The following is a 24,014-nucleotide window of genomic DNA, read 5'->3' on the forward strand; positions in this document are numbered from 1 at the left end:
AAAGTGACAATATGCGTGACAGTTGTGGTGACAGTGACAACCTGCACGCGCAGTGATCGCCATCGCGGTCGCGGCAGTGTGAAACAACTTTTGCACGCGCAGTGGTCGCCATCGCCATCGCCATCGCTGCACGCGTTGGTTTGTCCGAACCTTAAATAAAACCTTGCAGCTTATGAAGTAGAAGTTTTCTATTTCTATGGAAACGGTCTATGTCTCCATATTTTATTGCAAATTTTAATTACGACCTTCCATAATCCAATTCTCTATTACAAGCGACCTTAGTTGTAAAAGCTAACATTATAATTGATAATATAATCAGTTTTCATATGAGCACGGATACCTTTCTTCCTGGAATAGTTCCATCCTAATTCTCAGAACGGGTCCCATTCACCCACCCTATTTTTAGATTCAGCCTGTTACTACTGGGGTAAGGTAGGTATATTCAATGCATGTAACTATCGTTCCTCACAGGCCAATGTAAGAGCAATGAAAGAGCTGCTGTGTTGAACTGAAGAATTTTTCACTGTTATTGATAACTAAGATGGGGCAACGACCCAAACTCAAGCTGGGTTGCACCATCTTACTTTAACTTTAACAAGCGTCAAAAATCTGCAAACTCCATACGAAAAACGTCGGTTATCTTTATAGTTACCGGCAGAGTTAGGTGGTGCAACTCAGCCTTATAAGAATCATCACTTCGATCTGTTATATGCCATTTCTCTCCAGTTATCAGTTAATACGGATAATTTGTTGTTTAGAGTAGGCGCACACCGTTGATTTTTCGTCGGCCGATAGTTTAGTCGGGCTGTTGATCAGTATGGGCATGTATGGGAGTGCGCACACTACGCCGATTCGATTTGGCTGATTCTTAATACAATTTGAAATCGGGCACAACTATCGGCCAACTAAAAATCAACGGTGTGCGCCTACTCTTAGTGTATATCTCATTTAGTCGGTTGTGAGTAAATGTCCCGCGAGACATTCGAGTTTGATTTCGACTAGGTACGTACGATTTGCTCGCACGAGTATTATAAAAACTTTAACTGAACTGCAAATAAATACTGAAAATACAATGTTTCAGTTCAATTCTTGTGTGGAGTAAACTTGACCTTCACTGGTTGGGTTTTTATTGATGCTCAAGCTGTCTATATAGATCCTGTCTATACAGGAGTTGCATGAGAATAGTCCCGTAAACTACAAATAGGGTTCCAAATTGCAATTATGCCACCAAAGGAGCTGTTAACGAGTCTCCGATTCAACTCAGCGGTTTGGTAACAGAGCGGTATTGGCTACGGGCGGTCTTTTTGCATCAGTCTATTTCAGACTAGAGCTGTTTGGTCAACACCAATGCACCCGCATAGCCAGAACGCACACACAGCGAAACTGTTTTGTACTAATTTACCAGTGGAGTAGGTACGACTACGTGTGTACATTACAAGAAAACGAATGGTACAGCTTGTGAGATTTCTAAGTGATTTTTTTAAATTTTAAAACGAAAATCTTACTTGGAAAATGGGATTTTATTTATGTAAATATGCGGTTTGTTATTAGTATTCTTAAAATATGAATACTGACCAATGAAGGTAGGTACTTTGCAATTTTGCATGCAATATTATACGAGTAATCGTTTACATTACATTAGATTAGATTAGAGATTACTCTCCATTTGATAAGCTGCTTAATTGAGAAAAAAAATACACAAAAATATTCTAATTTTCACTGCAAAATAAGACATAAATAAAAATACGGCACACAAAAAGAAAATATACCTACACATTTAAAACATAAGCCTCTTTGTGGGTATTCAGTTAGTAGTCCATTCCTTTATTCGTTTCACCCGAAAAAGTACTCGAAAATGGGAATCACCTTTTTAGTTCGGAATTAAGTGGAAAAACCGGGAACAAATTGTTTGCACCGTTTATCGAGGTAAACATAAAGCCGTCGAAATAAACGAATTCAAATATTGGCGAAATAAAAACAAACGCAAAACGGTTTAATTATGTTCATCGAAATATTGTGTTGGTATTTAAATAACGAGTGAACTTATAACGCGTTAACGATAAGTGAACACCTACCTACGTACCTGTGCTATTGAGCATTGCAAGTACACTAAATTGTGAATCTGACTAAGACTGTTAAGGCTGATTTACACGTATTAGGTAAGTAGATAATGAAATTTTACTTTAAGTGATAATAGACACGTCACTCTTTTACCCGAGGAATTTAAAAACAGTCCCTGGGACTGTTTATTCTTAAATGATCAAACATTTGCGATGATCGACTATTGCCATTTCTTATTCCCCATGGCCGTAACTCCTAAAGCGGAAAGCATTAATTCCATATCTATAAGTGACTTTCCAACTTCGTAGAAGTTTCAAGAAGAAAATATCGGTTTAGAATAAACAGTGTCTTTTCTTAAAACTCCCCGACATCCTCCAGGAAAACTTGTGGGAACAAAAGAGACTGTTTTGACGAGCGTTTTGTTGACGTTCCCGTGTTTTTGCAAATCAACAATTCTATTACGTTTGTGAGAATTTGGAATGTGGCACGCGTTGGAGATAGGAGCAGGGCACCTGTTTGTGCTTCCCTTCCAGTGACGCGTTGTTTGAATTGAATTACGTGAATAAATACAAAACATTGAGCGGCCTTTTGAAGACGCGTCTTTTAATAGCTGAAATTGTATCGAAATGACACACGATTTTTGCTATCGTGATTTTAGTCTTGTCTATGTCAGAACCTTTATAATTATGTTTTCTGTAATATATTTATTTTCTGTGTAAGCCAAGTTGGGGTTCAATACCTTTTTTTACTACTAAACTCTCAATACTTACGAGTGCTTATATTCTATTCAGCACTTCTGTAACAATTACCATTAAATCAAATCTAACAAAAATCAACAGATATTTTTTAAAATAATTATTACATACGCTAACTTCTTTTCTGATGCGTTTATAACAAAGCCCAATTTGTGATTGATAACTATTTTTGCTACACTGTAAAGCATCAAACCAATCCCTTACCACTAACCTATCCCATGTGACACGTATCTGAAACAATAGAGATCCTTATTTTGTGTCTACTCATCTTCAAAACAATCAACGCCAACGGACCGTCAAAGTCATCAGAGCCTTCGTTAATTTTAATTGCAACCAATTTGGCGACTTCATTTATTCAAATCAATTAACGGCTGCCAGTGTACAGACGGCGGCACGTTATAGTAAACACTGTAGGATGTTATTCAGTTGTAATAGGGACGATTTTGCAAAATAAGTTTGAGTCTGGTGTGCTGTTTGTACGTCGCTCCTAGCTCCCCCAATTCAGTCTATTTCTGTGCCCAAACAAAAGGGCTGCCTAATAAAGCTAGTGAGCGTCGCGTCGCGCTTTACGCTGTAGCTGTACCAGACCGATTGATTAAGTCCTTTGTCACCACAACATTAAGTTCAACTTAAATTCAATTTATTTAGCTCTGTGAAATGCTTTTGTCATGAAACTTAAGACATCAAATAATTCGAATGTTTTCAGGCATTGTATAAGAAATACTAAGCCATATAATTCGATAAGGAATAGGCAGTCTATGCACCGAGATTTACCTTAAAAATTAACTCTTTTGAATGCATATTTTTGCGCACAGAATCTGGCAATTTGGCCAACTACTTAATTGGCGGCACACGAGCACCCAGTGACGCTGATTAATATGTGTGTGACATACCACTACCACTTACTAATTAACTGCCGGCGAGTTTTGCTGTGGATGAATGCTCTTAGTGAGTATCCACCTTTACCCAACATGCATCAATCAGAGCTATTGTAGCGCCGGCACGTGTTAGCACGTAATTTTAAACTTTATTGACTTGTAAACAGAGGTTGAATAGCCTCGTCAGTTCCCTGTTCACTGGATGACTTGCAAATGCAACTGGGAATTGGATTTTTGAAGTTATAGATTCATAATTAAGTGTATCAGTTTAACATGATTTTCTAGACTGATAGATCTACTTACTGGACTGAGCTTGGCTTGTAAATTGTTTCGCAAAAGGCCATTGTTCTTAGTTACTTGGGCTACGGTTTTAAGGAACAAAAAAGTTTAATATAAGTTATCAAATATTAAAATTATAAGAAATACTAGGAACCGGTAATACATAAGTAGGTACAGTTCAAAGTAAACTGTACGTTCCTAGTAACTTTGTAGGATTCCTTTATCATAGCTTTGACTTTATAATGTGTCTGAATTAATCTGAATACGAATTTCAAAGTCAACAAGATCGCGCTTGGATTTTCTAGAATTGTGAATGTCTGATAAGTATGATAATAATATTTCTGGTGTGGTCAGCTTGAGCAGGCATGTTTTATTGTATTTTACTATGAATTATAAGAATAATCACTTGTTTATTATTGTCCCCGAGACTACTCAACTGGCCAAACCGCGGATACCAAGTTATGGCCTCCAAAGTAACCTTCAAAGCCAGATAAATTGTGGGTGCAGTTTTTTTTAAAGAATATCCCCGGATCACGAGTCAGCCAACCCGACCCCTTCCCGGTTCGGCTATCGTGGCAGTGATGAGAAGGAGATGTGGGATTAGTCCCGTAACGCTTCCGTGGTTCTCTAATAATAAGATCTGAGTTCTTCCACACATAATGTTAATTCACTTTGTGTATTTGTTCCCCGTTTCAATACAACATTCAAGCTCAGAAAATCAACCTTATTCTGTGTGTAACTAAGATTCCATGTAAAAAAAAATATGTTACTGACTCTACTTCTAGGTTAATTGATTAAGTTTGACCCCACTACCCCAGGCCTGTGGTGTGACCTTGTCCTTGTCACCCACAGGATAAAAGAAGAAAAAAAAACTGTGAGATCGGAATATACTGTATCTCAAATAAGTCTGAGCCGGATTAAGAGTACTTGAGGCTTAGGGACTAGAGAAAAATCTGGAATTGGTAAAAAATCGAAGCATTATTTTGTTATTTATGTATATTGCTTTATTAATTCGTATTTAGATTAATTCAGACACATTATAAAGTCAAAGCTATGATAAAGGAATCCTACAAAGTTACTAGGAACGTACACTTTACTTTGAACTGTACCTACTTATGTATTACCGGTTCCTAGTCTGAGCGCAAAAAATTTAGTACATACAACCAAAAGTTACGTAGTTCAAGGTTGCCATGTAATGGTGGCCTACTTTGATATTCAATAGTTTTCGATGTAAAATAACCTCCACATATCATTTACATGTGCATGTTCAAATTCTTGTCACGAATTTGTTAAAAATATGTATGTAATAATATACTCAACATCAAATAAACCGCACCTTCCGCGACGCGAACTTTAACGATTTTCTTCTGACACAATCATGGTGCCCCAACAATATTGGTGTTATTTGAAAGCCCAATAAATATGCTTAATGAAAAACACATTTAATTTCTTAATAAATGATTAACATATACCATAAATGTGACTCGAAAAAATACCTCACTTTGGGCCCACCTATGGGATCAATTAGACCAATTTTTATGGTTATAAAACCAAATAATGATCTCACGTGTCCTCTTTAACAGATGGATAGCGATTAATCCCAACTTAACAGTTTTATAGTCATAAAAGTTGGCTTTAGCGTAACTACCTATTTTTTGAAGAAGTGACTCTGGATCCTTCCCTAGACACATTTTTGGGGTAAAAACCTTTCCTTTAATGAAATGAAGGTTAGAACTAGGCTTTTAAATGGTGCCAATATTGGTGGGAAGTGGGGATGCATACGTTTGAAAATGCTTGTCGCGGGAGGTGCGATTTATTTGATGTCGAGTGTATATTGAACATAAATAATGGAATATCTGAAGTCATGAAATTCTGAATATGTATTGTATCCTAGCGATTTCAAATTTTGATATTCAATGACCACATATTTATTGTTTTTTTATATTTTGTGAATAAGGTACGAACAGTGCCGGATTAAGAGTACTTGAGGCTTAGGGACTAGAGAAAAATCTGGAATTGGTAAAAAATCGAAGCATTATTTTGTTATTTATGTATATTGAAATGCAACTTGCTACTTTTACGGGCATTAAATTTGCGGAAAATTGTTTTTATGTGCGAGCTACAGTTTTTGGTGCCCCCTAAGAGGTCCTTAATTTACTTCTGGGCTAATCGGGCACTGATATAAAATGTGTTTGAATGATTTTACTTACTAACTAGTCTTGTTGCAGACACTGGAGTCCTCTAAATAATCTTTAAAGCTCGAATCGATTGATTAGACAACCATTCGGGACATAATGCCTCCCTTGACCTCATACGGGCTTTTCACATGAAAGGTTCATTGTGATACCGGACAATAGATATGATACGGAAGACCCGTGTCCTGAGTTGTAAAATTGTAAGGAATCGTTACTTCATAACGTAGTTGTGAGCTCGTATTGTAGTGATGTCTATTATAGGCAACGCGATACATAAAAGCGAGCTATTCTTTGCTATTAGTTTGTCTAGATGCAGGCCACTACCAACCGGTCGTTATGGAAATCATTGGGGGAGGCCTATCTTATCCATAAGTAAGCACTGGCAAAGATCGTTTTAATTGCTACTAGAAACAATCTGACGATAACATTTGCAAGGAATGACATGATAACGACATGCTGCGAACTTATTGGTTACTTTAGGTGTTAAGAACTATTTGACGCCGACTGTACTACATGCCATTTTCATCTGAAGAGTTCCGATAGTGTTTATAAAATTTCATTAACTTGTCCATATTCGTTTACTGCGAGAGAAAAACTCGCGAAACACTTTTTAATGGGATCTGGTTGGATTTTGGTCAATGGTCGAGTCCACAATCGCAGGTCGGTTTAATTTAAATTGATAGCCGTGTGTGGTGCTAGACTAACAAATAGAGATTAAATTGCTATAATAACCTACCTAAATTAAGACTACAAAAGTGAGCCCACGTCTACCTAAAACGATGAGCTTTTTTTCTTATCAGAGTGTTATTTTTAGCCCGAGTTGAGAATCAGTTTACGCATGATTGGCGACCCCATGTTAGTCGCTGTAGCTGTAGATAATGATGAATGCTCAGTAAAATTCCAAAATCGCCATCAATGGAGGCTTGTAACTTGGAATTACGGCTTGCATGAAATCATCCAAAATGACGGTAGACTTTAAAAGCCAGCGTAAATTCAGATTTGATTTACTATTTAATGGTAGGTATGTCTATCTATACTAATATTATATGGATGGAGCAGCAAAGAAAAACGTTTCTAAACCGGTAAATATTAATCAAACTATTTTCACGCGTACGAAGTCGCGGGCAAAGCTAGTAATTAATATAATTAGTGCCTTTATAAGAGTAATAGGAATAACTTGTCTAATGTGAAAAATTGTATGAATTATCAACTGAACAACATAGAGTTTATTTAATACATAAAGGAAAAGTTTACCTCATCTTAGTAATAAAGTAATAGAGTTTTTAGTTTCATGTGTAAACATAAATTATTATAGTCCAGTCAATGAATGCTTTAACGACGGTGTAGAGAGAAATCCGTGGAACACAATTTCTGACCTCGGGACTTTATTTAGACTAGTTAGGAGGTGAACATAGCAAAAGTCCGCGCCCTTAGCCCTTAAGCCGGCGGGGAGAGGGGGGTTTAAAGGTACCACTTTTCGGTTTTTCGCTTAATCCTCGGAAACTATGCGTCCTGGTGACATGACTACTACGAACCAAAAAAAGTTTATTCAATTTGCTACAGGTGAGAGAGTCAAGTTTTTCTATATCTTGTATAGTTTTCGCGGCATCTGCTCTAAAAAGTCTGTAATATTGGAAATTTTATTTTTGTCTTACATGTTCCCATCAGGAGAAAATCGACTAAATCAACATTGAGCCAATATTCTAGACCTGCGGGAGCATGTTAAGCCTAGTTCCAGGAAGGGGACTGCACCGTGCGTATATTTAGACTAACTACTTGGAGCCACTTTTGACTCCTCATCACTCAAAAAGTACTGTGCGTTAACACTTCAAATTTGGCTCATGTGTTGAGACTTGCAAGATAAACATCTGCTACAAATTTCATAAATATACCTCAAACGGTTCTTTAGGTATTTAGGGCGGGGACTTTTGCTATGTTCACCTCCTAACTAGTCTAAATAAAGTCCCGAGGTCAGAAATTGTGTTCCACGGATTTCCATCTATAATGCTTTATTGACTGGACTATTATTATTTCACAAGATTTAAAATTTTTTGAAAGTTATAATTTTCCTAAGCTCTGGATAATGATTTCATTACTTGAAAGGGCATCGAACTCATTTAATCACTTTATATGTATAAAGGTTTATTCACATCAATTACGAGTATTATAAGCTACGAGTAAACCCAAGTTACGTGTGCCGTGCTGAGGATCACCGGATTATTTATTATTATTAATAAAAAGATTCAATAGCAGCCCTAAAATGAAATTTGCAGGAAAACTTTGAAACGGGCCAAAATTGCGTTTGGTTCCAAATTTATAATTGTCATCTGACGGTCACATCAGTTCAGACTCGTTTGTTACTACCTTTTAATCTGGCTGCGGAGTTAACGAACTGAAACACAGCCTTTGGAATACGGATTTAACTTATTTTTTTGTCTGAAGTAACCACAGAATGCGAGTACATTGAATATTATGGTTTAAAACAAAAAACGGCTTGTGCACTGAATATTACATAACTATTTAAAAAGAAAATAATTGGAACACTATACGACTAAAAGCTTCCCTTCACCCTTATAGAATTATACATATTGTAACAGTAAGAGCCTTAACCTCGTAAGACCGAAGAGTAAATTTTGTCGACTTCTAAGTATCGCCGAATGTGCTTTCAGAAGAACGAATAATTTGTAGTAGTAAACGCCGAGCACTTCGAGTAAAAAAAAATCTATGTTAGAGATTTTCTTTTGCATTCATATTTTCAGGGGCCCTAGATAATAGTGCACAGAGCTTATTTTAGGTGAAAAATAATAAAAAAATGTTTTCTCTTAAAAGAACATTCGGTATTACAGACTTTAAAAAGAAATAGTAAATAAATTGTATTTTATACTTTAAAGTAAAACATAAATGTAAACTTTTTAATAAATTAATACTACATAAAGATACAATAATGATATAAATAAATGTAACTGAAAAGGTACAAGTGTTTTAATTTTATTTAATGTTTCATAATTAGTACTTTTAAAAGTACTATCGGTTTTATAACATACAATAATGATAGGTTAGAATGTATAAGAAGTAAAGTGAATATTCATGTTAATTATAATATCGATGGCTCCTACGTATACTGGCGTAAGTGAAAAAAGTAAATTTTACAGGAGAGCCATTTTAGTGGCCAGAACCATATTTTTGGGTCATATCTTCTGACCTACTAAAACGAATTTAATGAAATTTTACATTTAGCCTTAACATGTAATGCTTTTGCTACTGCTGTTATCAATTTTTATATTTTTCTTATATATTTTGAGATTTTACGCATTGCCCTTTTACGTCGGCATATTTCTATAATTTCATGTATATTGTTCAACGTAAAGAGACTTAAATGACACCGTAAATATAATATTTTGAGCGATTACTCTCTTTATTTATGCATGTAATTATTTTAATTGTTATCATGTGCTATATCAATAATAAATCAGTTAGAAAAAGTCGTTTAATGTACCGTTTTACGTTTTAACGCAAATACGCCCATATACTGTGCTCGAGATTTAGTTAGGTCTTTTAACATAATGTGTCATATTTTAAAAAAATATAAATAACTTGAAAAAATCGAATTGCCTAAGGCGGGAATTGAACCCACGATGCCTTAGGCAGTTCGATTTTTTCAAGTTATTTATAATTTTCAAATTAGTTTGAGATGCGACTCTTAACGCTAAAAATTAAATAACTATATAATGTGTCATAATTTATAAATAAAACAATTTGCTAAATATTTTCATGGCTTTATTTAAGATTTGGATTATAAAAAATATATGTTTATGTAAGCAACTACTCGTATAGATTGACGAATCGTATGATTGGGCTTTATACGTGGCGTAGTTTTGCACATACGCCTATTTGCCTAAAATTTTATTTTGTATCTAATGGAAAAAAAATTTTTTTTCTTACTGATGTTATAGATTAGAGCAAAGTGAAATCATTGCTTAAATAATTGGAAAAAGACGTAAGCGGCAGTTTCGCCCTTATACGTAGGAGCCATTGATATTTATTAAACTAAAAATCAGAACGTTCTCTTGGTAATTTTTCTCAATCGTATAATAATTTTAAAAGTCCAATACTCAATCCATCTCAATAGAAAAAAATGTACAAAAATAAAACTTTCTCCATCAAGACCGAATGTTCCTTGCAAAGAACTATTATTTTCAAACGAAAAAGAATCAAATGAAAATCATCTTACAAAACTTCTTCGAATTGGTAAAAATATTTTTTTTGCTTGTTTAGCAGTATTTAAACTTATATTATACTGGTTAGTTTTTCAATTAAACAACGCTTTCGTGAAGAAAAAAATTAATCGTACATCACGTCCTCTCGGAAGAACCACCTTGTCAAAGAAAAATGATAATTTGACAGTGACATTTTGTTTTTTTACATTAATAAGTTCGGATATCTGATTTTGAATACTTTAAGCCAAAGACTATCACTCTTATTGTTCGATAGGCGCGAATTTTTGAACTTAAAATTATCGCTAAAGTTTTAGTTCCTCTGAAGGCACATCCGGCGATACTTACAATTCACCTCCGAAAATGTCTCGGCGTTACTGACTACAAAATTTTAGTTCCTTCTGAGGCACATCCGGGCTTACGAGGTTATAAAAGCGTGTCTTGTTATTTTTCTTTCATAGGTACTATTTGTCGCGGTAAGTTAAAAAAAGAAAAGAAGAATTCAAATCATAATTATTATCTGTTAGGCCACTACTTCTAAAATAGTAAGTTGCCTCGTGCTCCACTACTTAGTTACAGCCAATTCAAAGACCAAAGTTCTAATTTCCTTTCACTTCATCAATCTTGAGGTAATTAAATAACTAATTTCATCATTAATTCCCGTCCACTCTGAGCCTTCTTCTTACTTGAAGTTCACTCAACACCGATTTTATGAAGGGGCCAATTCAACAAATTAATCTTGAATTATTTCCTTGCAAACTTGAATTAATCAGTTTTTCACGTAGCGACCGGCTCGAAAAGTCATTTAGTCCGTTTTTCGATTTAGTCAAGATGTTTCAATAAAGCTGGATAAAAAACTGTTAACTCGTCACATTTAACTGTATAGATAAACCTTTTTTAAGGATACTACAAATAGTTTCAACCATAATGTTCATGCCTGAAACTAAAAAATGTTACAAAATATAATTATGCTGGGACAAAATTGACCCAGCGGCGCTTTTAGGGGGGTCTTAATCTTCGGCACTTCTAGTGTTAAACTAATCGATGGTTATATGCATAGTATAGGCGAGAATTGTTAGGAGCAAGCTATAACTCACAAACTACACTCGACGTCAAATAAATAGCACCTCCCGCGACAAGCACTTTCAAACGTATGCATCCCCACTTCTCACCAATATTGGCACCATTTAAAAGCCTAGTTCTAAACTTCATTTCATTAAAGGAAATGTTTTTACCCTAAAAATGTGTCTTTAGCCAGAGTCACTTATTCTTCAAAAAATGGGTAGTTACGCTTCCGCTTGAGCCAACTTTTATGGCTATAAAACTGTTAAGTTGGGATTAATCGCTATCCATCTGTTAAAGAGGACATGTGAGATCATTATTGTTTACTGTTTTCTAACCATAACAAATGGTCTAATTGATCCCAGAGGTGAGCCCCAAGTGAGGTATTTTTTCAAGTCACATTTGCGGTATATGTTAATCATTTATTAAGAAATTAAATGTGTTTATCTTTAAGGATATTTATTGGGCTTTCAAATAACACCAATACCATGATTATGTCAGAAGAAAATATTTAAAGTTCGCGACGCGGAAAGTGCATTTTACTTGATGTTGAGTGTATTTAGGTGCAACCTATTTCACGGCCGTCTGGGTTCGTTTTCTTCAACATCATCTACAGTTGTGGATTCGAGTCCCGCTAGAAACATAAGACATAAAAAGTTTGTTTTATATTTATTTCCTGCATGTTAAGTAAAGTCTTCATTGAGTCAACCTAAAATGAGATTTATTTAACTGTTTTGGTTAATAAAAAAAATAAATAAAGATTAGAATTAGATGAAATGTTCATCCACCTTTTTATTTTCAGCTGAATTCAGATTGAATGATTAATTTTTACCTGTAGCTGAAAGATCTCAAATTTACAAATGACTGTTATGATCGACACCACAAAAGCACTTGATTACAACTTTTCGTCGGTTCGCTAAAACTTTTCTTGCAGTCAATCATTATTTGCGGCGTGTTATGATGACTCATCATAGCTAAACGGTTTGTTTCGCCAATCGTCTAAAACAGGCCCGTTAATGTAGACGCGTCTAGTCGCGACGCGGGAACGGTAGTGCGCGGGCCAAGTTGTCACAAATGACGCTACTTCGAAGTTTTTGGGAATTAGTGTGCAATGTAAGCATTTATTATATTTTATTACCATTACCTAATTGAATGCAAAAAGCTTGTAACTATATTATCAATGTGCATTTTTAAAACCATTAACACCTATGGTTGTATCTACTCGTAGGTAAAGTATGTTGATTTGAATGCCATTCTAGTGCAGTATACATTTCCAGTATCCGAGTTACGAGTAGCATGCGGTCAGATTTTGCCGTCAAAAATGGTTAGGCTGCCAGCCACTAGTACGTTTTTCTTTTTTGCTTTATCATGGACGAATTTACTTTTGCGTAATTCCATTTGAATTTTGTTTTGCTCGTCATTATGACTGAATGAAATAACGTATCGCACTTCCTCTGGGAATTGATATTGTGTCGACTTCAACATTTTCCCCGAAAATCACCCTACTCATTGCTCCACTTGCGAATAAATATCGAAAAACACTTCGTATTTTCAATGAAAACAAAGGAATGTATAGCATTTTGAGCAATTCAGCTTTATACTTGATACGGGTTTATTTGTTGTGATTTAAAATAAAAATTCATAGCCACAGTTACTGTTCACAAAGTGCTACAAATATGCCATAAAATACAGTAAAAAAATAAATAATTATTAATTGTATAAGAGAACTTGTGTCGGCATTTCTCACAACACGGATCACTTAGCCGTGTGTCTTCCACTTCCCCTATCATCCGTCCATTAGGCATATAGACGTTAGTGTGTCCAGACCCGACGCCCCTTTCATCTGATCTCTCAAAGCGAATGGTTTCCGTGATCTATTGTCTAGAAACTGTTACCAATTATTGATCTAAATTTTTTGGGATTCGATGTTATGACTGTCTTTTAGGTACTATGTTAGCTCTGTTCTTTCAATCTGAAAATAAAAATCACTCAAGCACGCGCTGGTCATCGATGATTCTCAAACAATAGATTTTCTATTGCGTCTCTCGGGGCTCTCAGCAGTTAACGCCAATGCTGTATTTTTGAAAAATACGGTTAACAGAAGTTGGTTAAAAATATCAACTGTAATCCAGGACGGAACGGCGTTTCCTTTTTGCTTTAGTACTAGTATATTAAGCCGAGGCCACTTTAAAGTTCATTTTATTTCCTGAATGTACCCGGATTTTCCAGGATTAATTAGAGCGTGACATAGTAGATTACAACCGAAATGCGATTATGGTTCGGAGAACTTTCAACCTTAAAATTTTGGACTAATCGCTCTCGGCGTTTAGTGAAATTCTGCGACTAGTTTTGGAGCAGGAATAATTGGGAAGACGTCAGGTTTGCGCTTTGTGCTCGCGATAAAGTTTTGCTTTGCGTGATTGGATAATGATGCTGTCACGTGCTGGGGTAGAGTTACGTCTACGTAAGACTCTAGTCTTATGTTAGATTAATAATGTCTGGATAGATAAGCGCAAGAAAAGTGAGGCAATTTAAAGGGGACAACTGGCCCACTTTTTCCTTCACATTCTGAGAGTTGACCAAGTCAAACACTAGTGAAAACGTGTGTAAGACAACATTGAATGTGTTATATGACTTTTGCCTCATTTTAGACGAAGCGCTTGTCCATCTAAGCTTTATCACGATTCACGACATGTCACAAAAATATCAACGAAATATTGAAAAAACACAGTGATACAAAATAAATGATAGTGCGGCGTGGCAAATCGTACCGCATTTATTTAGCGACACACGGTGGGTTAAAATGTTAAAAAGTCATTAATCAGCGCTATCTAACGCAAACATATTACGACATTAATAGCGCAATGCAACATATTGTATCCACGAGTACCTACGTGTAAATGGGGAATCAAAAACGGAAATATTCCTGCATTTAGTTTAATATTAGTGTTCATAAAACTTTTGGAAAGTATGTGAAGGTTGAAAAGACGTTTAAACAAACATAGAACTGATTTTTCTTTGCAATGGTCAAGAACTTCTCGATATCTCATTAATTTGAATATCTTTACATAATTAGGTTAGTTTGACAATTACTAGTACAGTTGGATGTGCATTTGCTATGGAAGTATCACTAGGGTGCCACTAACAGCGTGCAATTGTAGTGGTGCAGCCTTTAACATCGGATCGTTATTTAAACACATCGTAAATCTAACGTCAGGGACAATTTGTCGGGCGATGTGACCCACCGATTATTTAGACTGTAGGGAATACAAGTTACAAAGGGTTTAATGTTAATTTCGTGTTATGATCGAAAGTTTGGATTGAATCACTTTCAGAAAGGTTAAAATGGTAATTTCTGCAAACGATAGAATTACAATAACATAACACTTACTAAACTCAACCACAGCATTTTTTTGTTTAACTTTGAAATACATGCATTAAAAGATTGCTCTTGGATCTTGCGTTTTAAATCTTTAGTAGGTAGGTGCTGTCAGTAAAATAATTTTAAGTAATTAAATGACACGTACAGTTATTGATACACTTAGACTCCGCAGTGTCATAATATTTTTACAGTCCTTCATATAGCTCGGTGGCGAATCGTTGTGTAGAAAGAAATACACGCAACGGCCCTCCGATTTAATGGACTGTATGGACGAAGTCACATAAAGCTAAACTCTTATGTAGTTGTAATAGATGTTAGTTTGCAGCAACAAAGGTAGTCTGAGGTGCAGTCAACCACAGTCACTTTTGTCCATTACACTGTGCAGTTAGTTCGGGTTCGGCCAATCTCACACTTAGCTATTTAGCGGCGTAGGTCGTCTTGAATATGATTATGCCCTATATCTAACTGGTACCTACATGTGCACACCTCTCTATATTTATAAACTAATATTATAAAGAGGTAAAGTTTGTGTGTTTGTATATTTGTTAAATTGTAAGGGGTAATCTCGGGATCTACTGAACAGATTTTAAAAATTCTTTCACCAATGGAAAGCCACATTATTGCTGAGTGTCATAGGTTATACATTTAAAAAACCGAAAAATACCACGCGGTTGAAGCTGCGGGCGGAGAGCTAGTATTAAATAAATACAAAAACACAGAAAATATCATTACAATATTTAATTAAGTACATTATTCAATGCTGGTGTATTTTCTGTTGCAAACCAGAATGTTTTTCTTCACCGAATGAACAGTTGTCAGCACACCCGACTATACATTTTTGTTGCATAATAACAGCTTTACAACTGTATAAGTAACATGTATTTAACGTGATCCATATTATCTGCACCTACCAATTATTTTTCGCCCTACCAAACTTAGAGTAGGCGCACACCGTTGATTTTTCGTCGGCCGATAGTTTAGTCGGGCAGTTGATCAGTATGGGCATGTATGGGAGTGCGCATACTACACCGATTCGATTTGGCCGATTCTTCATACAAATTAAAATCGGGCGCAACTATCGGCCAACTAAAAATCAACGGTGTGCGCCTACTCTTATCTTCATCTTTCGTCGAACAAAGATTGAAAAATGATCAATTTAATAGTGTTTGACTTGTAGACTTGCGATACGATAAATTGGCCTATTTTAAGCTTCTAAGGTGTGGGTATGACGGAGTATTGTTGCTATTGTGAGGGACGAGTACTATAAATAGGTACTTCAGTAGAGTTTCTATTGTGTAATAGATCGCAATTGATTTTAATATGATGCCTTTTTAAAGATATTTGCAAACTTGTCGTTGCTTGCAACAGTAAATTGAAAGCACTGGATTTTGAACAAATTAATGATAATTCTGTACCAGTGATTTCGTTTATATCAAACTATGTTATTCTGTGGTACCTACTTACGTACCTATATCGTTTTTTTTGCATAGACATTGGAATTATTTTATTTAATTACCTAGGTAATTCTTCTTAAAAGTTTTTATACTATCATAAGTAATTCACTGGCATATCGATCCGGAGTGCTTAAATTACTCAATTGCTGTATCTAAGACAGTAAATACTATGTCAATCTCATAGTCAATTATTATTATTAGACTTTGTTTTATACGTCTCGTTAGAAAATTGGAATATTCAACCAAATAAGAGAGGAACAGTGTATAAGGTAATCTCCCCGAGCGTGATGGATAGGCTTCGTATATTGGATATATTATGACAAATGAGGCAGAAAGCTTGTAATTTTAATTATGTTTATAAATATTTTGAAAGTACCCAAAAACGCTGATATTTCAGTATTACTATATTTGTTTACTTTATAACATCATGGTTTATTACATCTCTCCTTATTTTATACGAAAATGAACGCGATATTATTACCTAAAAATATAAAACCCATAGTTTTATAACTACTGCTTCTTCTTGCTTTATAAGTATCTTGTCCCTAATCTGAGCTTTTAAAGACCCCTAATTCAAAACCTAAGTCAATAATGATGAAACTTTAAATAAATATTTATGAATAAAACGTTTTTATACACGATACAAACTTTAATTTTAGAAAAGCTTGCTTCCAAGCTTTGTAAGTTCCACAAAAGCCGCGGGAGTCCCGTGCAGAGTTTGGTATAACATAATTATAATATAATAATATGTATAAGTAATTGAAATTTATAATTCTGCGTGATTATACTTCAAAAGATGTGTACGAAACTTTGTAACTCAAAACTTATACTGTAATTGAGCTTTTTAATTAACGTGATATTTATTTCTGTCCTCTTCATATTATTTTAAACTTTTTATACCTTCTTCAGGTTGCCTACGGATTTGTTATTTACTAAATTGCTGTAAAAGTATTAAGTTAACTTTTTGTGCTAAAATATCGGTTTGTTAAGTCAACTTTCAAGAAACACCTACCCTACGTTGACTTCAATTTTTTTATAGTTCGAAAATTTTGCAATTAATATTCATAATATGGTATGGCCAAGTGCGTGTCGTGCCACGCGCAGTGTAGGGTTCCGTAGTTGTCCACAATATATTTCAGAAGCAAGCAATTACTTCATCTAAAGTCACTTTTCATTTTACTTCTAAGGATTTTTTACTGGCTTATACATGAGTCAAATGACTATTACTCTTGAACTAACTAATGTATCTTAACCATTATAGTTTTCTTGAAAGTTCATGAATACCAGTATTATTACGATTTATTCCAGATTTTTCAAGCCAACAGTTTAGTTATGAGAGGGGGGGACGCCCTGCTCGAACGAAAATTGTCACTTTCAACTTTATTAATTTGCAAACAGATCCCTAAATGGAAAAATAGTTTTAGAAACCCCTAAGCCATTTTAAAAGACTTATCCAATGATACCCCACACGATGGGTTAAAAGATGAAAAAACCGGCCAAGTGCGAGTCGGACTCGCGCACCGAGGGTTCCGTACAAACCTGCAAGGTTTACAAAGTTCGTTCATTACGACAATCGAGTCATAACTATGTTTTTTTTTTCACGGGTTAAAGGCAATTAGATCTAAGTATTTGATATGAATTTCAACTTGATAGCTCTACGCGTTCATGAGGAAAAAAGTAATAAGTTTATATTTATTAAAAAATATATATTTTGTAATGTAACTAAAAATTTAAGGTTTTCGGAATTTTTCCTTTATGTGTGCTATAAAACGTTGCTTCATGCCAAATTTCAAGATTCTAGGTCGACTGGAAGTACCCTTTAGGTTTTGATTCCCTTGCGAGTACTTGCGAGTTTCAAAATATGCAGCTTAAATTGCTGTTTCTTTTGATTGCGTTGACATAGAAGTTTGATTTTGTTACAGCTTAAAGGTATTATAGACCTGAGTATTTGGTATGAATTTCAATTTAATACCTCTACGCGTTTATGAGGAAATGGGTAGTAAGTTTAAAATTATTAAAAAAAAATATATTATGTGATGTAACTAAAAATTTATGGTTTTCGTAATTTTTCCTTTATCTATGCTATAAGACGTTGCTTCGTACCAAATTTCAAGATTCTGAGTTCACGGGAAGCACCCTGTAGGTTTTGATTCCCTTGCAAGTGTCGAAAATTTGCGGCATAAACGGCTGTATCTTTTGATTGCGTTGGCTTAGAAGTTTGATTTTTTCACAGCTTCAAGGGACAGTAGACCTGAGTAATTGATATAAATTTCAGCTTCATACCTCCACGCGTTCCTGAGAAAAAGGGTCTTGACAGACGGACGGACAGACGGACAACAAAGTGATCCTATAAGGGTTCCGTTTTTTCCTTTTGAGGTACGGAACCCTAAAAACAAAATCATCCCCACTTTACATGTACGGGAGCTACCCTAAAATAGATTAAAATAAGACTAGCGGCCGCCCGCGACTTCGTACGCGTGGATCCCGTTTTACCCCCTTCATATATCATACGCGGTTTAGGTTTTTTCATACAAATGTTTTTTCCCGCTAACTCCCGGTCCTGTGGGAATTTTGCAATATCCTGTTGTAACTAAGTTTTAAGTTCACTAAGGTACCTGCATACTAAATTTCAAGCGTCTAACTTAAGCGGTTTAGATTTTTCATACAAAAGGATTTTCCCGCTAATTCCCGTTCTCGTGGGAATTCCTAAGTATACTATAACCTGCCCAGGAGTATGAAGAATAATTGTACTAAGTTTCGATAAAATCCGTCGAGTAGTTTTTGTTTCTATACGGAACATACAGACAGACAGACAGACAAAAATTTTACTGATTGCATTTTTGGCATCAGTATCGATCACTAATCACCCCCTGATAGTTATTTTGAAAATATATTTCATGTACAGAATTGACCTCTCTACAGATTTATACAGGGTGTCCCGTAATGTAACGTCAAGCCGGAACTGGGTGTTGAGGCAAGTTATGCTGGTTATCAGAAAAATATTAAAAAAAATCTGTGTGGCATTTTGTCAAAATAATAGGCATTTAAAAAAAAACAAAAAATTCTACTCCCGGTGACGGTCTTTTTACTCGTGTTACCACAAATCTTCACTTTTTCCAAATTTTTTTTTTGTTATGTAACCCTGAATAATGCTTCTCTAAATTGTTATCAAAATTACAAAACCAGCTGCTCCAGCTTGGATGAAAAATATACATTATTCCCAAAAAAAATTTCAAAATAAAAATTTTGCCTAGTTTAAACTGACTGTACTGAAAAAAAATTGTACTACGCGAGTATGGCAAGTGACGTCATAACTTGGCGCATTTAGTAAGGATTCCAAAATGGTATAACACTTGGTAAATTCTTGCTGTAATTGTCGACAATTTTTGGTTTTTTGGAAATAATCCCGTTTTTACCTTTATCTACCTTGGTTAAAAATTATTATTCTAATGTGCCCAAAATTCAAGTTTCTGTGACTGACTACCGTACAGCCAGTCACAGAAACTTTTGTCACCATGACAGTAATTAGTAGTTGACATACTGTGACAAAAGTCACCCGTGCGCGCGCGCCTTTACTACCTGCTCTGCCTGCACTTGTACTGGGTAACAGGGATAATAAGGATATGAAGTTTCGGTTATGGATACGGTTACGGATATTAGAATAACATTATACCGGTTTCGGTTACGGTCACGGATATGAAATCATTTCAGATTATCCGAAAGTTTCGGATAATTTCGGTTACGGAATTATTAGAATTTCAAAAATGTAGGTATAATTCAAATAGCAAGATGCTGCGTGACCCACATAGCTACTTTATGTACCAACTAAGACGACACCTATGTATGATAAAGGTAAAACAGGCTGGCATATTAGATGGTGCCAGGGAATGCCAGACAAGTTGGTAAAAAATATTAAGATTTAAGGTACAATTCCAAGACGGGCCGCAGACCCCAAACAGCAAAACTCTATGAAATCGGCAGCGCGGCGGCATTGCAGCTGCGGCGTGTATACTGCAGATTTCATAGAGTTTTACAGTTTGGAATAATTGTACCCTTAGACTCCGCCTTTATCCGAAACTATCCGTAACTTTTGAATCAGTTTCGGTTACGGTTATGGATATTTTTTTATTTCGGATATCCGATAGTTTCGCTTACGGTTACGGATATCCATAACATCCCTGCTTGGTAAGATGGCCCTCTCCGTCCCGCTCATACCTTTTAAAATGGCTTCTCCACCTCACTTAAGCCAGAAACTTGAATTTTGGGCACATTAGAATAATAATTTTTAACCAAGGTAGATAAAGGTAAAAACGGGATTATTTCCAAAAAACCAAAAATTGTTGACAATTACAGCAAGAATTTACCAAGTGTTATACCATTTTGGAATCCTTACTAAATGCGCCAAATTATGACGTCACTTGCCACACTCGCGTAGTACAATTTTTTTTCAGTACAGTCAGTTTAAACTAGGCAAAATTTTTATTTTGAAAATTTTTTTGGGAATAATGTATTTTTTTCATCCAAGCTGGAGCAGCTGGTTTTGTAATTTTGATAACAATTTAGAGAAGCATTATTCAGGGTTACATAACAAAAAAAAAATTTGGAAAAAGTGAAGATTTGTGGCAACACGAGTAAAAAGACCGTCACCGGGAGTAGAATTTTTTGTTTTTTTTTTAAATGCCTATTATTTTGACAAAATGCCACATAGATTTTTTTTTATATTTTTCTGATAACCAGCATAACTTGCCTCAACACCCAGTTCCGGCTTGACGTTACATTACGGGACACCCTGTATAAGTAGGTATACATAGATATCAAATACTTGTATTTTTTCGAAATTTTTTACTTTACCAGCAACGCTTACTTATCAATGATTTAGGAATCTCGGCACCAATTTAATTAAGTATATCTTGCCGATAGCATTATTCATAAATTATTGGCAATTGTGTAATTAATAATAATTTATTACCGTAGAGCTTAATAAGCCTACAACGTGAAAATATTTCGTTCTACGTACCTACCTAAATTAGGTTTTTATTGAAAATAATAGCAACGTTGCTCAATATTTTATATTATGAAATCTTGAAGATAACCTTCTCCCTAATTAGGAACTTTCTGTTGGTGTTGCTAGTTCAGTACCTCTAGTAGGAAAAACTTTCGAGTTCGTTTCGTTGCGTATTCAAAGTGTCATCGAAAAATTTTGTATGAAAAATTAAACAGCGCCCCCTATATTATAGCCGCCCTAGGGGGCGCTGTTTAATTTTTCATTTTTATATTATTATTATTTTCATAATTAAACAGCGCCCCCTAGGGCGGCTATAATATAGGGGGCGCTGTTTAATTTTTCATACAAAATTTTTCGATGACACTTTGAATACGCAACGAAACGAACTCGAAAGTTTTTCCTACTAGAGGTACAGATATTACTCGACTCTTACTAATTTTCTTTGAAAAAGTGTGTAAAGAAACTCATCGATCGATCGAGCCAAATAGATACATAGATGTATTGGAATTATCACTCTCATTTATATTTAGTGACAATATACATAATTCTATGTAGATGTTGCAGTCGAAACTCATAATCGGTCAAAAGTGATATTGAACAAGGTCATCAGTCAAAACTACTTGACTGATTTTTGCAGACAAAAGTGGTTTTGGCCGATTTTATGAGTTTTGACTGTAACGTAGATTTCGTAGCACTTCACTAACCACTACGACTTTCAGGATGCGCTACGAGGCCGCCGCTGCGCGTCGCTACGGTCCGCTGCTACGCCGGTCCGCCCCGCCGATGACTCCGGGCGGAGCACGCCGTCAGCCGCGCCCCGCGCCTCACCGTCCCCCGCTGACACGCCTGCCCCCAAGAAGTCCAACTGGGAAGTAATTGAGCACTTCTCAAACCGAGCCAAGAAGAGTCCGACGACTGTAAGTAGATTAAAATTGAAAGTTTGCCCATAATCACTCATTTGCGCTGGAGCTGTGCATTTGTTACGTTACTCTTTTTGTAATTTAACGTTCAGAATTGATTATAAAAATACAATATTAGTAGTGTGAAAATGCACAGCTCATTTTTTTTTAGTTCATTGAACGATTTCGCTTGATCATTACATTTGTTGAGGCTGATGCAAACTCAATTATGTTGTGATTGAGTCGGGTTGCTCACCCACTCAGCTTAGTTTCAATTAGCTCTAAGCTTCATCGACTTATCTCACCTATACAGTGTAGTGTACGGGCTATTATCACAACGAATCGAGTGTGCATCAAACGAATGAGTGCTTTAATCATTATCGATTAAAAAATAAAGGACTAATAGTTTAAAGCCAAAATTAACGCCAGTGGTCCGCTTGATCTGTTTGGTTTTTGGTGTCGCATTGCTTCTAAACAATTGGCCATAACCCTCTTGCAGTGCTTACAAGTGTGCACAATAATGAAAGCGCTGGTTATTTATAAATTAAAATAAAATTAGTCGATTAGGTCGCAGACATGCGCATGCATGAGTTGTTCAATGAATTAAATGCTGTAGCGCGGTTGCAGCCGCATCCTGCAGTGACTTCATTTTATTGCGCAGCATCCTGCTTTGCTGCCATCAACGAGTCCCGCGGTCAGAGAGTCCGAACAGGGACAGAATCCAAACGAACGCGCACTAGCACTTACAGAGACGAATGTGAGTACAAAAGTTTGGCACGCCTACTCTTTCTTGTCTGTACTTCTCTTTCTAAGACTATCCTTGATTGGCCAAAACATTCCAAATTGATTACGAAAACTTCCTGTGACCCCTGACTTAATTGTTACTAAGCTGGAGTTGCAAAAACATCTCAACGTTTACCGTCACACGTTTATTCTGACCAACTGTTATGTACCTATCCATTTCCTTTTCTTTTAGTTACTTAATATTTATGTATATTTAAGGGATTCAGACTTTCAACTTAGTTTTACTCATTAGACACTTGAATTAGAAACAATTACTTTTTTTTACTGAAGGCGAGTTTGACACCAGAACTTTTGCTCTTAACTTTGAAATACAAACAACACTCTTGACATTCACTTGTACGAGTACACACTATTTTAAAATATCAAATAATATCTAAGGTCAGTAATTCTGAACAAATTCATAAAAAACTATAATGATACATGGCTTACACGATATTTGATCTCGTTATTTTTGTTAGCACTGTTGAACAGGTACTTTTAATAAATTATTTTGATCCGATTTGTTTGAAAGTTATCGTTAATATTTTAAGTTCATTAAAACTTAACTTAATATTTATAATAACACAATCAGTTTTGATTATGGTGCCAATTGTAGCTATTGTGAGAGTTTCAGATTAAGATCAAGGTTTAATTGAAATAATGTTTTATTCAATTAAATATGTTAATTATGTGTGATTTGGGACGCTTTAAATGGGTGTTCATTATTACCATATTTGTTTACATTTTATTCATGGTATCGAGATAACTTGTGTTCGCGGTGAAAGATCATACATTTAGGTTTATGGGTTTGTGGCGAGAAGAAAAACTAAATAACAGAACGCTTTTCAATATAAAAGAGGTAATTGGGCGTTTTATTTTTCGGGCTATCGGGTCTTTGTTGCCTTTGCTCAGTATTCATTGTTGGTAATTTTACGTTTCACAAAGTACCTTTTGTCAAACTTTCCCGAAAAGGGGGTGACAAAAAAGCTGCTATGTAAACCTTTCAGGCTGATTTAAATAAACTCTGTAAAGCACGCTTAGGAGCGT

The 24,014-nt window shown here is 35.4% G+C and overlaps 1 protein-coding gene across 1 annotated transcript in view; it reads left to right on the plus strand.

Annotated features, from left to right (window-relative positions):
* LOC135086780 (adenylate cyclase type 6-like) overlaps positions 1–24,014 on the plus strand; it is a 385,929-nt gene that overhangs the window by 127,862 nt on the left and 234,053 nt on the right. The window contains exons 4-5 of the mRNA XM_063981571.1: positions 22,005–22,202; positions 22,846–22,941. Of these exons, the coding sequence (XP_063837641.1) occupies positions 22,005–22,202; positions 22,846–22,941 (294 nt within the window). The remainder of the gene's footprint in view (positions 1–22,004; positions 22,203–22,845; positions 22,942–24,014) is intronic.

Source organism: Ostrinia nubilalis, chromosome Z, assembly GCF_963855985.1.
Source record: "Ostrinia nubilalis chromosome Z, ilOstNubi1.1, whole genome shotgun sequence".
NCBI lineage: Eukaryota > Metazoa > Arthropoda > Insecta > Lepidoptera > Crambidae > Ostrinia > Ostrinia nubilalis.